This window comes from Eulemur rufifrons, chromosome 7 (assembly GCF_041146395.1).
Source record: "Eulemur rufifrons isolate Redbay chromosome 7, OSU_ERuf_1, whole genome shotgun sequence".
Classification (NCBI taxonomy): domain Eukaryota; kingdom Metazoa; phylum Chordata; class Mammalia; order Primates; family Lemuridae; genus Eulemur; species Eulemur rufifrons.
In genome coordinates, this window is record NC_090989.1 from 236,862,440 (window position 1) to 236,875,191 (window position 12,752).

Genomic DNA, 12,752 nt, shown 5'->3' on the forward strand with positions numbered 1-12,752 from the left:
CTTTATTTTCCTTACGAGGCAGCCACACATTAAGCAGGTGACAGTCACATGATTTCTTTAGTAAGCCCCAAGGCTTCCGTGAATGTTCCTGGAGCTCATAGCCTAAGGAGTCCTGAGGTTTCAAATATTAAAGCTTTCCCCACAGCCACAAGTTCTTTTGATGTTTGGGCTATTGAATACACACTCACTGGATAGTCCATTTCTGTTGTAAAAGTGTTAGCTGTGCTTTCTTTTTGATGAACACACTGACTCCTTGGGGAAAAGGAAACATGTGTCATATAAAGCCTGTAGCCTTCTGGAACCTGCTGATTCAAAGCACAAGTGAATTTTAAATAATGACTGCCAAAAAAAGTCAAATAGGAAGCTGTTGAATATGTTGCATTATTTCCTTAAGGGATTAAGCACTGAGTTTCCTGTCTGCCTCCTCTTTCCCACGCTATGTCCAAAACAATTATATTAGGGTAGACAGTTCACACGAGTAAATTCCATAACAATTCTGTGCAAAACTAAAATTTGCCTTTCACTATACTTCATTCATTTTTCTAATTTGCAACATGAAGAAAATGTACATATTCTCAGTGACAGTTTTGTAAAGGTGGAATCAATAAAATTTATGAAAACCTGCAACAACGTCTATACACTCGATACATTGGTAAACTAGAGATATAAAAGACCATGATAAAATGGGGTTATTCTAACAAGACAAATCTGTATAACAACAATAGTTATGTTCCGGTATAAGCCAGAAAACAGGTACTATTCCCTCGTAATTATGTAGGTAGAAGTTGGCATCTTTGTAAATACAATTGGTTAAGAAAGCTTTCTTCCCTATAAGAAATTGACTCATTACCCAAATATAAACTATACATAATTATTATTAAATAAGTCTTCTTCTCTTTAAGATGAAAATCATAGGGTTTATGAGTTGATTTTTAAAATAATATACTTAAATTATATTTTTAAAATGTCTTTATTGGTTAGTAATTTCAATTTAGTAAGATGAAAGCACACTTAAGAATCCAGGCCTAATTCTGCCATGTAGGCAAGGACTGGAAATACAGAATTCCTCAAAAGCATGAGTTGATACTGCAGCTTTGGAACCAGAAGTGTTTTGGATTTTGGATTTTAGAATACAGTCATGTGCTGCATAATGACATTTCAATCAATGATGGACCACATATGCAATGATGGTCTCCCAAGATTGTAACAGAGCTGAAAAGTCCTACCCACCTAGTGTTGTAGCTGTGGTAACATTGTAGCACAATGCATTACTCACATGTTTATGAGGATGCTGGTGTAAACAAACCTGCACTGCCATACACAAGTCTAGCATGTACAATTATGTACATACCACTTGATAATGATAATAAAGGACTATGTTACTAGTTTATATATTTACTATATTATACTTCTTATCATTATTTTAGGGTGTACTCCTTCTACTTACAAAAATAAAAGTTAACTGTAAAACAGCCTCCGGCAGGTCCTTCAGCAGGCGTTTCAGGAGAAAGCAGTGTTATCATAGAAGATGACAACTCCGTTCTCATTACTGTCCCTGAAGACCTTCCAGTGGGACAAGATGTGGAGGTGGAAGACAGTGATATTGATAATCCTGAACTTGTGTAGGCCTAGGCTAATGTGTGTGTTTGTGCTTTAGTTTGTAATAACAAGTTTGAAAAGAAAAAAAATTTTTAAATAGAAAAAAGAATAGAATAAGGATAAGAAAATAATAAAATATTTAATAGTTTGTGTTTTAAGCTAAGTGTTACTATAAAGGAGTCAAAAAGCTAAAAAAATTAAAAATTTATAAAGTAAAAAAGTCACAGTAAGCCAAGGTTAATTTATTATTGATAAAAGCAACATTTTAAAATAAATTTAGTGTAGCCTAAGCATATAGTGTTTATAAAGTCTACAGTAGTGTACAGTAATATCCTAGGCCTTCACATTCACTCACCACTCACTCAGTAGCTTACCCAGAGCAACTTCAGATCCTGCAAGCTTAATTCATGGTAAGTACCCTATACAGGTGTGCCATTTTTTATTTATGTCATATTTTTACTGTACCTTTTCTATGTTGAGATACACAAATGCTTACTATTGTGTTGCAACTGCCTACAGTATTCAGTGCAGTCATATACTGTACAGGTTTGGAACCTAGGAGTGATAGGCTACACCACGTAACCTAGGTGTGTAAAGGCCATATCATCTGGGTTTATGTCAGCACTCTGTGACATTTGTACAGTGAAATTGTCTAAGGACTCACTTATTGGAACAATTAAGCAATGCATGCCTATATTTGCATTATACTTATGAGTTGAGCACCCCAAATTACAAAATGTGAGATACTCCAAAGAGCATTTCCTTTGAGTGTCATATCAGTGCTCAAACACTTTCAGATTTTCAAGCATTTCAGATTTTGGATTTTTAGATTTGGGATGCTCAACCTGTATGTATTTGACGTAGATGTAAAACTGCTGCTTCACATAAAAACGATTGGTTTACTTTTAAGTTTTATGGTTTCAAAACCTTTCTGGACACACTGATGACCTTTCATAGTTGAATTAAATAAACAAGCTTATCCAATAATTTATCCCTTGGTTACTAAGAGCACAGCCTCTGGAGAGAATAGACTGGAACTGGAGTGTCCTGGATCTGGAAGTCGGGTATGTTTCTGGCACACATTGTCGTGGTTATGGTTTCATACTTGTATCCAAACTCATTGTTGTGTATATTAAATGTATACCGTTTTTTTTTTTTTGTATTTCAATTATGCCTCAATAAGTGGTTCCTTAAAAAGAAAAAATAGACCTAATTCTTCCCTCAAATAGCTACTTTGATGATTAAAAATGCATTAATGCATATGAGATTGTAACAGAAGGGCCTGAAAAAGGGCAAAATGTATTACAAGTTGTCTCTTTAGCCCCCTCCCACTCTTTTGGGAATTAAAACCTGCACTTCTGCCTGAGGTCAGTAATCAGAGAGGCAGGGAAATGTCCTTTGTAATACAGGAAATGGCTCAATAGAATTGTCCCGGTAGGGATCAGGAGATTGTCTTCACCAGAGATGCTACAGTTAAACAGCAATTGCCTAAAGCTGAAATCTCCCTTTGCCCAAATCTGAAAACTCCTTTTAAAAGCTCTGTATTTCTGCTTATAGGGAGGACAATGGTACTTTAAGTTGGGAATCTCCCATCCTCTTCATTTGCTGGCAAATTAATAAACATCTCTTTTCTTCTCCTCAAACCACTTGTCCTCATTCTTCATTAGGCCTCAGGGACAAGTACCAAACTTTCAGTAACAGAATTTGGCATCCCCAGATGGGCTCATTGGTACCCCAGTAGAACAGCACCCTGTGACTGCTGGAAGAGGCAGGGAGCAGTCCTGGGTCAAGCCATGGGTAGGAGCATTGCCCTTTTGGGTAAGAGAGTGCGAGACCACCCCAGCCTTCCGGAGCCTGATTAGCTCCAGGAAACTTCCATCTCTCTTCTCTGAGTTAGATGCAGCTCCGACCAGCTTTAACTTTTTTGAGGAAAAGGAAATGGATTTGGGAAGTGTCCACACATCTTGGCCATTTGTTTGAGTAAGTTCCCTGGTGTGCATGCTGAGACCCTTGACTCCACCCATTTGGGGGAGGTTTTTAGACCTTCCTGCTCTGTGGCAAGGCATTTTGTTTGGACTTGTTTGGCGGCACCATTTGGGGGTGGAAGTCATGGTTGAGCGGAACTAGATAACCGGGTTTGGATTTGGAGCTTATTTGTATGGTTCCCATGCACCCTTGGGAATTCATTCCCTTTTGGATTAGGAGAGGTTGGTTCTCATTTGAGAGAATTTGGTTCTTATTTGTGTGGCTCCCATTTGTTTGGGAAGCCCTGGCATTTGAGATTGTTTGTGTTGGGAATTCCTTGTATTGTTTGTGTTTGTTGTTTGTGAGTTTTGTCCTAACCTGAGAGGCCCCATTTCTGCTCCATCTGAAATTCTGTTGGCAAGAATCTTGGCTGAATGGTTAACTTATATAATAGCTATAAGTCTATGTCTAAAAGAGAATGATGTTAGAGTAGAGCCAATGTACGTGCTGGAGTGTGAGGAAAAGTGACCACTGAATGGAACCTTAAATGATTATACTATCTTACCACTGGAATTATTTTGTCAAAGGTCAAGTAAATGGGACAAGACCCCATATATACAATCTTTCATGCAATTGCATAATAGTAAGGCTGAAATGCTGTGTGATAAAACTGGGAAGGGATTAACTGGGTTGGATCTCATGAACCTTATCCCCTGCTGCCAGATTCCTACATACCAAGAAGGCACTGCAGGCTTGGCCGCCCTTGGGCTCGTGCTGCTGGGTCTCCTGCTACCCTGACCACCATGGGCCCTCATGATGCCTTGTTTTAGTTGGACAGTTGGATTCCCCTGGTCTGCACCAGTTCTAGGTTGGCTGCTGGGTGCCAGCTGAGGTGAGGTACTACACAGGGCTACAGCCCCAGGGAAACTGCTGCCCACTGCCACCGCTGCCGCCATCTCAGCACCATGAGAGGGGCCAGGGAGGGTGCACCTGAAACTAATTCTTCAGTCCCACACCCACTAGGAATGGTCTCTCCTCCTAAGACCTGGCAGGGAGCTCAATTTGGCCAGAAGTCACCCATAGCTAGGGCAGGGCAATATCCATTATGGTAATATCAGATAGGGGATTGACCACACAAGGACAGTTAGCAGAGTTCTCTGAGACAGCCAAAAGGAAAGGGAAGAAAAAAGTCACCCTAGGTTGATGTACAATCAGTGTGCTTTTTGTATAATAAAAACAAAGAACATTGGGAAGAGCACTGCCCAAAATTGCAAAGGGCTCCAGGTAACAATAAACTCCCAGGAGAGAAAATAGTTTTTTTAAGTCCAAGACACAGACGATGAAGGAGGGGGCCTGGGGCCCCTGGCCTCACTACGGCTGCAATCTAAATATCCCGACAGGAGCCCCAGGTGAAACTGACAGTGGGGATTTGATTGGTGCCAAGTCTTGTAGGCAAAGGTGGTTGGGCCGGGGGGTGGCGGCTAGGCAATGTTGAGGCAGTCATCTGCAAGCAGCGGCTCAGGAACTCCCTGCAACGGGCTCAGGAGGTGGACCACAGAGAGCCACTGCCAGAACTGGAGCTGTACCCATCACCCCCTCCACTGCCAAATCAGGCAGACCTGGGGGAGCAGCGGGAGCAGCGGTACCCCTCTCATGGTGCCGAGATGGTGGCAGCGGTGGCAGTGGCCAGCAGTTGCCCCGGGGCTGTAGCCCTGTGCAGTACCTCACCTCGACTGGCACCCAGAAGCTATTCCAGAAGCAGCCCCCTCAGCTCTGGGGGCTCCACTAAGCTCCTGCTGGATGAATACCAGGACCTGGTGAAGAATACAGGAGACTGCCACTGCAGAGCCATTTGCTTTGAAGTTTGGGCTTCAGCAGACCTGCACATCGTTTCAGCATTTGCGAGAAGAAAGCTACCAAAAGTGAGTAAGGGTGTATGGGCTGACGGGACCCCAGGACACATAGAAAGAATTTAAGTTCTCCACAACGAGTATAGATTCGTGCAGGATCTACATGCCATTAGTGATATTGTACAAGTGAGTATGAATAATATTCAGTCGCATTTGAATGGCAGGATCCTGAGACAAGGGTGGCCTCATGGACTGCTCAGGAACCTCTGTGGTCTCTACTCCTAAAACCAATGTTACCAAATCTCTAGATACATGGTAGACCCAATTTTTCTTCCACCTGAAGCATGACCGCGTCCTCTGGAGTGAAAGCTCCCCCTGCTGAGAAATTTAGATCAAATCTTTCAGGATCTGTGAAGGCTACTGGTCTTTAGGTTGCAAGAGAACCAACTCAAACTAGCTTATGATTTAAAAAAATTACCAGGGAAGGAGTTCAGAACAGGCCACCCCAAGATATGCCATTGTGGCATTTTGAATATTTTGAGTTAAAAGCACTTGAAAAACAGCAGCTGCAAGAAGATCACTCTGATCCTCCTTCTGTTTCTTAAAAGCAGGAGATAAAATTCCCACGTGAAAGATATCTTCCCTTTATCAGAAGGAAAGTATGATTTTTACCATCAAGGACAGAAAGCTGAGGCTGAGGTTAAATATGTACCAAAAAACCTTATTAAACTAACCCTTATCTTCGTAGTCACTTCTCTATCCAATTAACTACCCTATCCCAAACCCCTTCTCACATTGTCATAATTACTACTCTTCATCCAATTCAGCAAATAAATATTCAATTCTAACTGCATCTTTGGGTCTTCATTTCCTAAGGAAGGATCCTATGCCACATAAAAGTTGTATTGAATAAATTTGTATGGTTTTCCCCTGTTGATCTGTCTTATGTCAATTTAGTTTTCAGGCCCAGCTGAAAACCCCTATGAGGGTAGAGGTAAACTTTTGCCTCGCTTACCTACTGGCAAGTATGGGGAGCTCATTCCCAATAGCTCCAAGTCACTTGGCTTTTCTTTTTGTCCATTTTAATGCCGTTGCTTACTCAAACTCTTGCCTCTATGCCTTCTAACTTTTACACCGGCAGGCAAAGTCTGTGTCTAGGACACAATATTAGGACCTCAGAACTGATAAAGAGCTTGTTAGTTGATAAATAAAAATTCCATAGTAAGATTCTGATTGGTTCTAATTGAGTCACTTGCTCATCCTTGGACCAATCACTGTGGCCAGATTGGGAAGGGTTCTATGATTGGCAACCCCAGGAGGACCAGAAAAAAAAAAGTAGGGAAGGTCAGATCTAAGAAACAGAATGCTAGGCAGACAAAAACAACAGATGTCTCCTATAATTGTGCACTGATAAAAACCAGGGCTCCTTTCAAAAGACAAGTAACCTTATTTAAAAATGGGAAAAGGACTTGAATAGGCATTTCTCTAAAGAAATCTGCAGATAATCAATAAACATATAAAAACATGCTCAATATCATCAGGGAAATGCAAATCAAACCCACAATGAGATACCATTTCACATGCACTAAGATTTGTTTTTAATCTTCTAAATAACATAGTTTTATTGCATAGCATTCCTATAATTAAACGTGTTAAACTTTTTAATGTAAGACCTGCCCAGATTTCTTTTTTGGAGTGGGGAAACATAGTTCTCAAATACATTGTGATGATGGTTGCCCAACTCTGTGAGTATACTAAAAACCATTGAATGAACATTTCAGATGGGTGAATTATATGCCATATGATTACGTCCTATTAAATAAACACTTAGGCTTCTTTTGTATGTCCTGCCATGTCCTTTGGGGCCTCTGAGATGTGCTCCATCTGGAGCTAGACCAATTGAGATCAGAGTCAATCCTGTTTCTGTTGCCTAGCAGTTAACTCTTTCTTCAACAGCAACATGGGGATGACAATCCCAAAGGTTGTTGGCATTTTAAAAAATACACATTAGGTTAATAATGTACAGTGTGTAATACAAAGTAGATGCTCTGAAACCCTACGCATACACCAATACATGTGTATACACATGCACCCGAACTTGGGGCCTCTGGGAGGTTCTGAAAGGGCCGGATCTGGAGGGCGGGTAGTGTTCCTGGTGTGGGCCCCTGACCCGTTTGTCTCTCAGGCCCAGGCAGTGAAGAAGCAGGGCAGTCCCGCATTCTCGGGCCCTGGAGAAGCAAGGAGCCAATGTCAGAGCATGGCTAGGCCGCCCTACCGGCGGGGGGCGTTGCTACATAACTGAAGGGGCCGGCAATCCAGTCAACACCGGGAACCCTGGCGGACCCACTGCGGCGGACTAGCACCGCAACAGCTCCTCGCAGTTCCCAGGCACAGAGAACAATGCGCCGAGCCCCGCGCGGAGCCTCCTGGAGCCGCGCCCAGGGGCGAGCCGGCAGGGCGTGCCGGACGGGGCGTGCCGGGAAATGTAGTGTCTGCAGCTCCGCCCGCGCCGCCCCGCCGCTTGCCGGCCCAGCGCCGCCTGCGACTACAAGTCCCATCAGGCCCCGCGAGGCCTTAATCGCCGGGCTGTTGCAGGGAAGGGAGTGGGGCGAACATGGCTGAAGGCAGTCCGGGCGGGCCAACGCGCAGCGGGGTGCGCGGCAGGCAGGACCCTGTCCCTAGTACTGGCGGCTACAACTTTCCAGAATACGAGCTTCCCGAGCTAAACACGCGCGCTTTCCACGTGGGAGGCTTTGGGGAGCTGTGGCGTGGCCGGCTTCGCGGGGCCGGGGACTTGTCGCTGAGGGAGCCGCCGACACCAGCGCTGTCCGGGCATGGAGAGGTCGCTGACTCGGATCGTGAGGATGATGCGGTGGCCCAGGATCTGGGCTGCAGTCTGGAGGCGGCGGCCGAGCTCAGGGCGGTGTGCGGGTGAGTGCGGGGCCGAGGGGCCCTTGTCGTTTGGGGCCAACCGGGGTGCAGCCTTGTTCCTGCTGTCCTCTGGGATTCATCCCTGGGAGGGCCCGTGGTTTAGACCTGGGATAGGAGGGTCACCCTTTCAAAGCTTTCAACTGGCAGGAGCCTTCCTGGAGCACCAGGAAAAGTCCAAGACCCTGATGCACAATTTCTGCGAGTTGGAGTAAAGGAACAAGACATCTTAATTAAAAGCTAGTTTTTTTGTTGTCTAATTTTTAAAGTGCTTGTTGATAAAAGCAATCAGGGTAAAGCGACATGTACTTGCCATTGACAGGCACATTGACAATGGAGGAACCTGAGTAATTAATGGTGAGGCTGGGGGAGACTTAATCGGTGGAATGTTAAAACCTTGATTAACTGTGGTTTCTTGTGTGGACCTCCTGGGTATGCTATTACTGAAATTTTCCCAAAAAGTGCCTTATTTGGGTTGAAAACATAAAAATAACTTTTTCTGATCCCTTTCTTTATTTAACGATACTGGCTGCCTTTATCAGCCGTATGTCCTTTTCATTATAAAATACCAGCACATTGAAAGAGTCATTGCCTTGAGTTCTGGTCTCTGCTCTGAGTCTCCTGCTGGATTTTATCTGATTTAATTATTCGGTGATGTATTTAGGACACAACCCTGACTTGCTAGGGACAAGATGCATGGCCCACCTTAAAGTATTGCTTTCCTTTTTTGTTTTAGCCTTGATAAACTGAAATGCTTTGAGGACGGTGAGGATCCAGAAGTCATCCCGGAGGGTACTGACCTGGTGACTTTGGGGTATGGAGACTTTGCATTTGTTATGTGCTATTTTTTGAAACCTTTTTTCGACATTATGTTTTGAAAAATTGAAAGTATAACGTCATTATCCATATACCCACTCCTTAAATTCAAGCACCGTTAACATTTGGCCATATTTGCTTTAGCTGTATGTGTATGGGTTGCCTGCTGTATATCTTTTTCTTTCACTTACACCATTCAATAAATTGCAGACATCATGATAATTTACCTCTAAATATATCAGCTCCTACATATGTACAAAATATCATTCTCCTAAGAAAATTAACAATAAATACATAATTTCTAATATCCAGTCCATATTCAAATTTATGTTTATTTTCGAATGTGTATTTACAAAGGTAGAGTAAATCTACTTAGATTTGGGGTATAAGCTAAATATTCTGGTAGTGTTTCCTGAACTGTCTGTGGTAAAGGATCAATTTTTTAAATTTTTAATCTTTAACAGATCCATACTTTTGTAAAATACTATAGAAGAGAATTATTTAAAAAATGAAATTAAAAAAGACAATATGAGTTCAAATTTTTTATTATTAAATTCATTAGACATAAAATTACTATCAATTAATAATGAAAGTTTCTAAGCACTTTCATTTTTGTGTACAGATTGGATAACATATAGCTCACAGATCAGTTACAATCTGCCTACCACACTATGATAATAGAAAAATTGTGCATGTTATAGTGAAATTTGTAATTTCACTATATTTCAACACTGTTCTGTCATTCTTGATCCTACCCCTTCTATTAACCCCCTTAAATATTTGGGTAGTTATTTCAACTCTACACTGGTTCTCTTTTGTAATAACTGCCAAATCTGTTCCCCCGATCCTCATTGCTAACATTTACGTTAGCAACCCTTGGGGTGCTATGAAAGGCTTCTGTCTGTTCTTAGTAAGTTTTTTCTCCTGATTTATCCATTATGCTACCTGAGTATGCTACTCTGCTTAGAAATTGTCAATGGCTCTACATCTCCTATATGGAAAAATTTCAAACTCCTTAGCTAGACATTTGAAGCCTTCCATATATATCCCAAATCTGCCTTTCTAGATTCATATTCCACCACTTTATCTTTCACATGGCTCAGGATGCACATGGTCTCTCTTCCATCTGAAACCTGCCACATCTAAGACTCCTTTGCAGATTCCTTAGGAAGTAGATGCATTTATATTGTCTTGAATTCTAACATTTCTAAAGTGCTTGAAGGCTCATGGAGAGTCCAAACTCCCATCTGTCTATTGGCCTTAAGCCTACTATCTGGCCTGCTCCAATTGGTGACCTTGTATTGTTGATTGATTAGTTGTATTTGTCTAAAATGCACATGTTATTGTGTTACTCCCTTGCTTAAACCTTTTGAGGGCCCTTGGGATAAAGTGCTGGGTCCTTAAGTGGCTCATAAAGGCCTCTATGGAGTGGACCTTGGAGATCTTTTCAGTTCTGTCTTTTCAGTGTTCCAGCCACGCTGCACTATGTTTCATTTCCCAGAATGTGCTCTCTCACTGCAGGCCTTTGCCTGAAACACTCATTCTTCCTATGTCCCTCACCTTACTGACTTCTACTCATCCTTCAAGTTTTAACTAAAGACTCCATTTAGGTCCCCTTGTTTGCTCATGTAATATCCCATGCTTCCCTGTGGAAATACTTATCATATTTGTAATAGACTTGATTAATTTTCTGTCATCTTAGCTATACTCGCAAGTTCCATAAGCTATATCTGTCACATTCACTCCTATAGCCCTAGTTCCTAGAACTGTGGCACCTAATAGGGAGTCAATAAATATTTGTAGAATGAATGTAATAAAAAACTATCAAGACTCAGGAAGTGGTTTTTAGAGATAGACTGTAAAAAGTAGGTTGGTGATAATCATAAACAAAGCAGACTTTTTTGCCATAGTTAATAACATATTAATTGGCTTATAATGATTTTATTAGCCACTCTGAATAGTAATTTTAAGACTAAATAACACATTGCTTTCCCTGACTACTTTCTACTATTAGGTCAACTATATTTTGTTGGTGGTGGTTTAGTCCCTTGAAACAGGATAGGTGGAAAGATTTATATAATATAATGTTAAAGGAGTTAATATAGTATTCCTCTGCTGGGATAATTTTGATGTACTGTAAAGCTGTTGTATTTAAAGGAGGACTGGTATTAACCTTAATGGTCTTGTAAAAAAATTAGATTTGTGGCAAAAACCTAAATCTATCTATGCTTTCTTTTTCTCTAAACATAAAAACAAAACCTAAGCACACGATCCCTTTATTATGACATAAAATAAATCAATTTCTAGTACTTTTTTCTCTTCCTAATTAAGGAGCTACTGGACTCATTTTAAACATGTAAGGGAAAAAAAGGTATTTGGTATAAATTGATTCTTCTTTGATACATACTACTATGCTACTCTCTTTAATCTATAGCAAGCTAAATAACTTATCTTCAGCACTTTTGAAATTTTGACTTTTTTTTTGTTTGTTTTTTGTTTTTATATTTTCTCCAAGACAATGCCCAGGTAAGAAATTTTGACTTCTTAAACTGAAGATTTTAATTTCTAGGAATAGGAGAGACAATTGTTACTACATGGGTGCTACTGAAACTTGCATGATATCCTCAAAGCTTCACCAACATTACTTTTAATACAATAGCAATTTCTGTTAGATTATTCTGCCCATGCCCCTCACTTTTATGGCCAAGAAAGCAGTGTTTACTGGTTGAGTATTGAAAGGATGAAATGGGGAAACTTGAGAGTTCTGTAAGAAGAAGATGACCACAAAATTGGAGGGCTCACAACTCCAAAACAACTACAAACAATTTAAGAAAACACAAACAGCTCTAATATCTATGGGCTTTGCTAGAATGACATTATACTGGAGAATCTTGTAAACTACCATCCTGGTCCTCCCAAGTATCACAAAAATGAATAAGAGGAATTAAAATCCAAAGAGAACTTATTGTAGAAAATCAGCAAACAACTGTTTATACAAATCACCCTGGGAGACTCCCTCCCCAGAAAACAGAAGAAAACCTGTAAGTCTACACTGCAGACAGAATTGAATATACTCAAAGAAGCATTTGAGAGTATACAAACATGTTGGATTAGAAATTTAAGCTAAGAATGGAAATGATGAAAAAGGGAGAAATGAAAAAAGAATTAATGAAATGCAGGAGAGAAATGGAAGAAAAAGACAAAATTATCTCATAATTGAGTAAATTATGAGATGCCCAAGGGAAAATAGAACTCAAATAAAAATTTAATAAGGGACAGTGAAGAAAGGTATGAAAACAACCAAGAGAATTTAAAATGACATAAAGGAAAAAGTAAAGTCAGAAAGTATTGGGAATGGAAAACAGGCGAAGAAGACATAATATTCATATTATCAGTGTTCCTGAAGAAGAAAAACAAAGCAATGGAACAGAATTAATATTTAAAGATATAATCTAAGAAAAATTTCCAGAAATGGGAAAACACATAAATCTACAAACTGAAAGGGCTTATGGGTACCTGGAAAAATTAACCCATAATTATCAACTCTGAGATATATCTTAGTAGAACTATTAGATTTAAGAGATAAAGATAAAA

The 12,752-nt window shown here is 40.6% G+C and overlaps 1 protein-coding gene across 4 annotated transcripts in view; it reads left to right on the forward strand.

Annotated features, from left to right (window-relative positions):
• Nucleotides 1–8,028: 8,028 nt before the first annotated feature.
• Nucleotides 8,029–12,752, forward strand: part of SNAPC3 (small nuclear RNA activating complex polypeptide 3) — a 31,291-nt gene continuing 26,567 nt past the window's right edge. For all 4 annotated transcript variants that reach the window (XM_069474208.1, XM_069474207.1, XM_069474210.1 and 1 more), the window contains exons 1-2: nucleotides 8,029–8,345; nucleotides 9,079–9,156. In XM_069474208.1, the coding sequence (XP_069330309.1) occupies nucleotides 8,029–8,345; nucleotides 9,079–9,156 (395 nt within the window). The remainder of the gene's footprint in view (nucleotides 8,346–9,078; nucleotides 9,157–12,752) is intronic.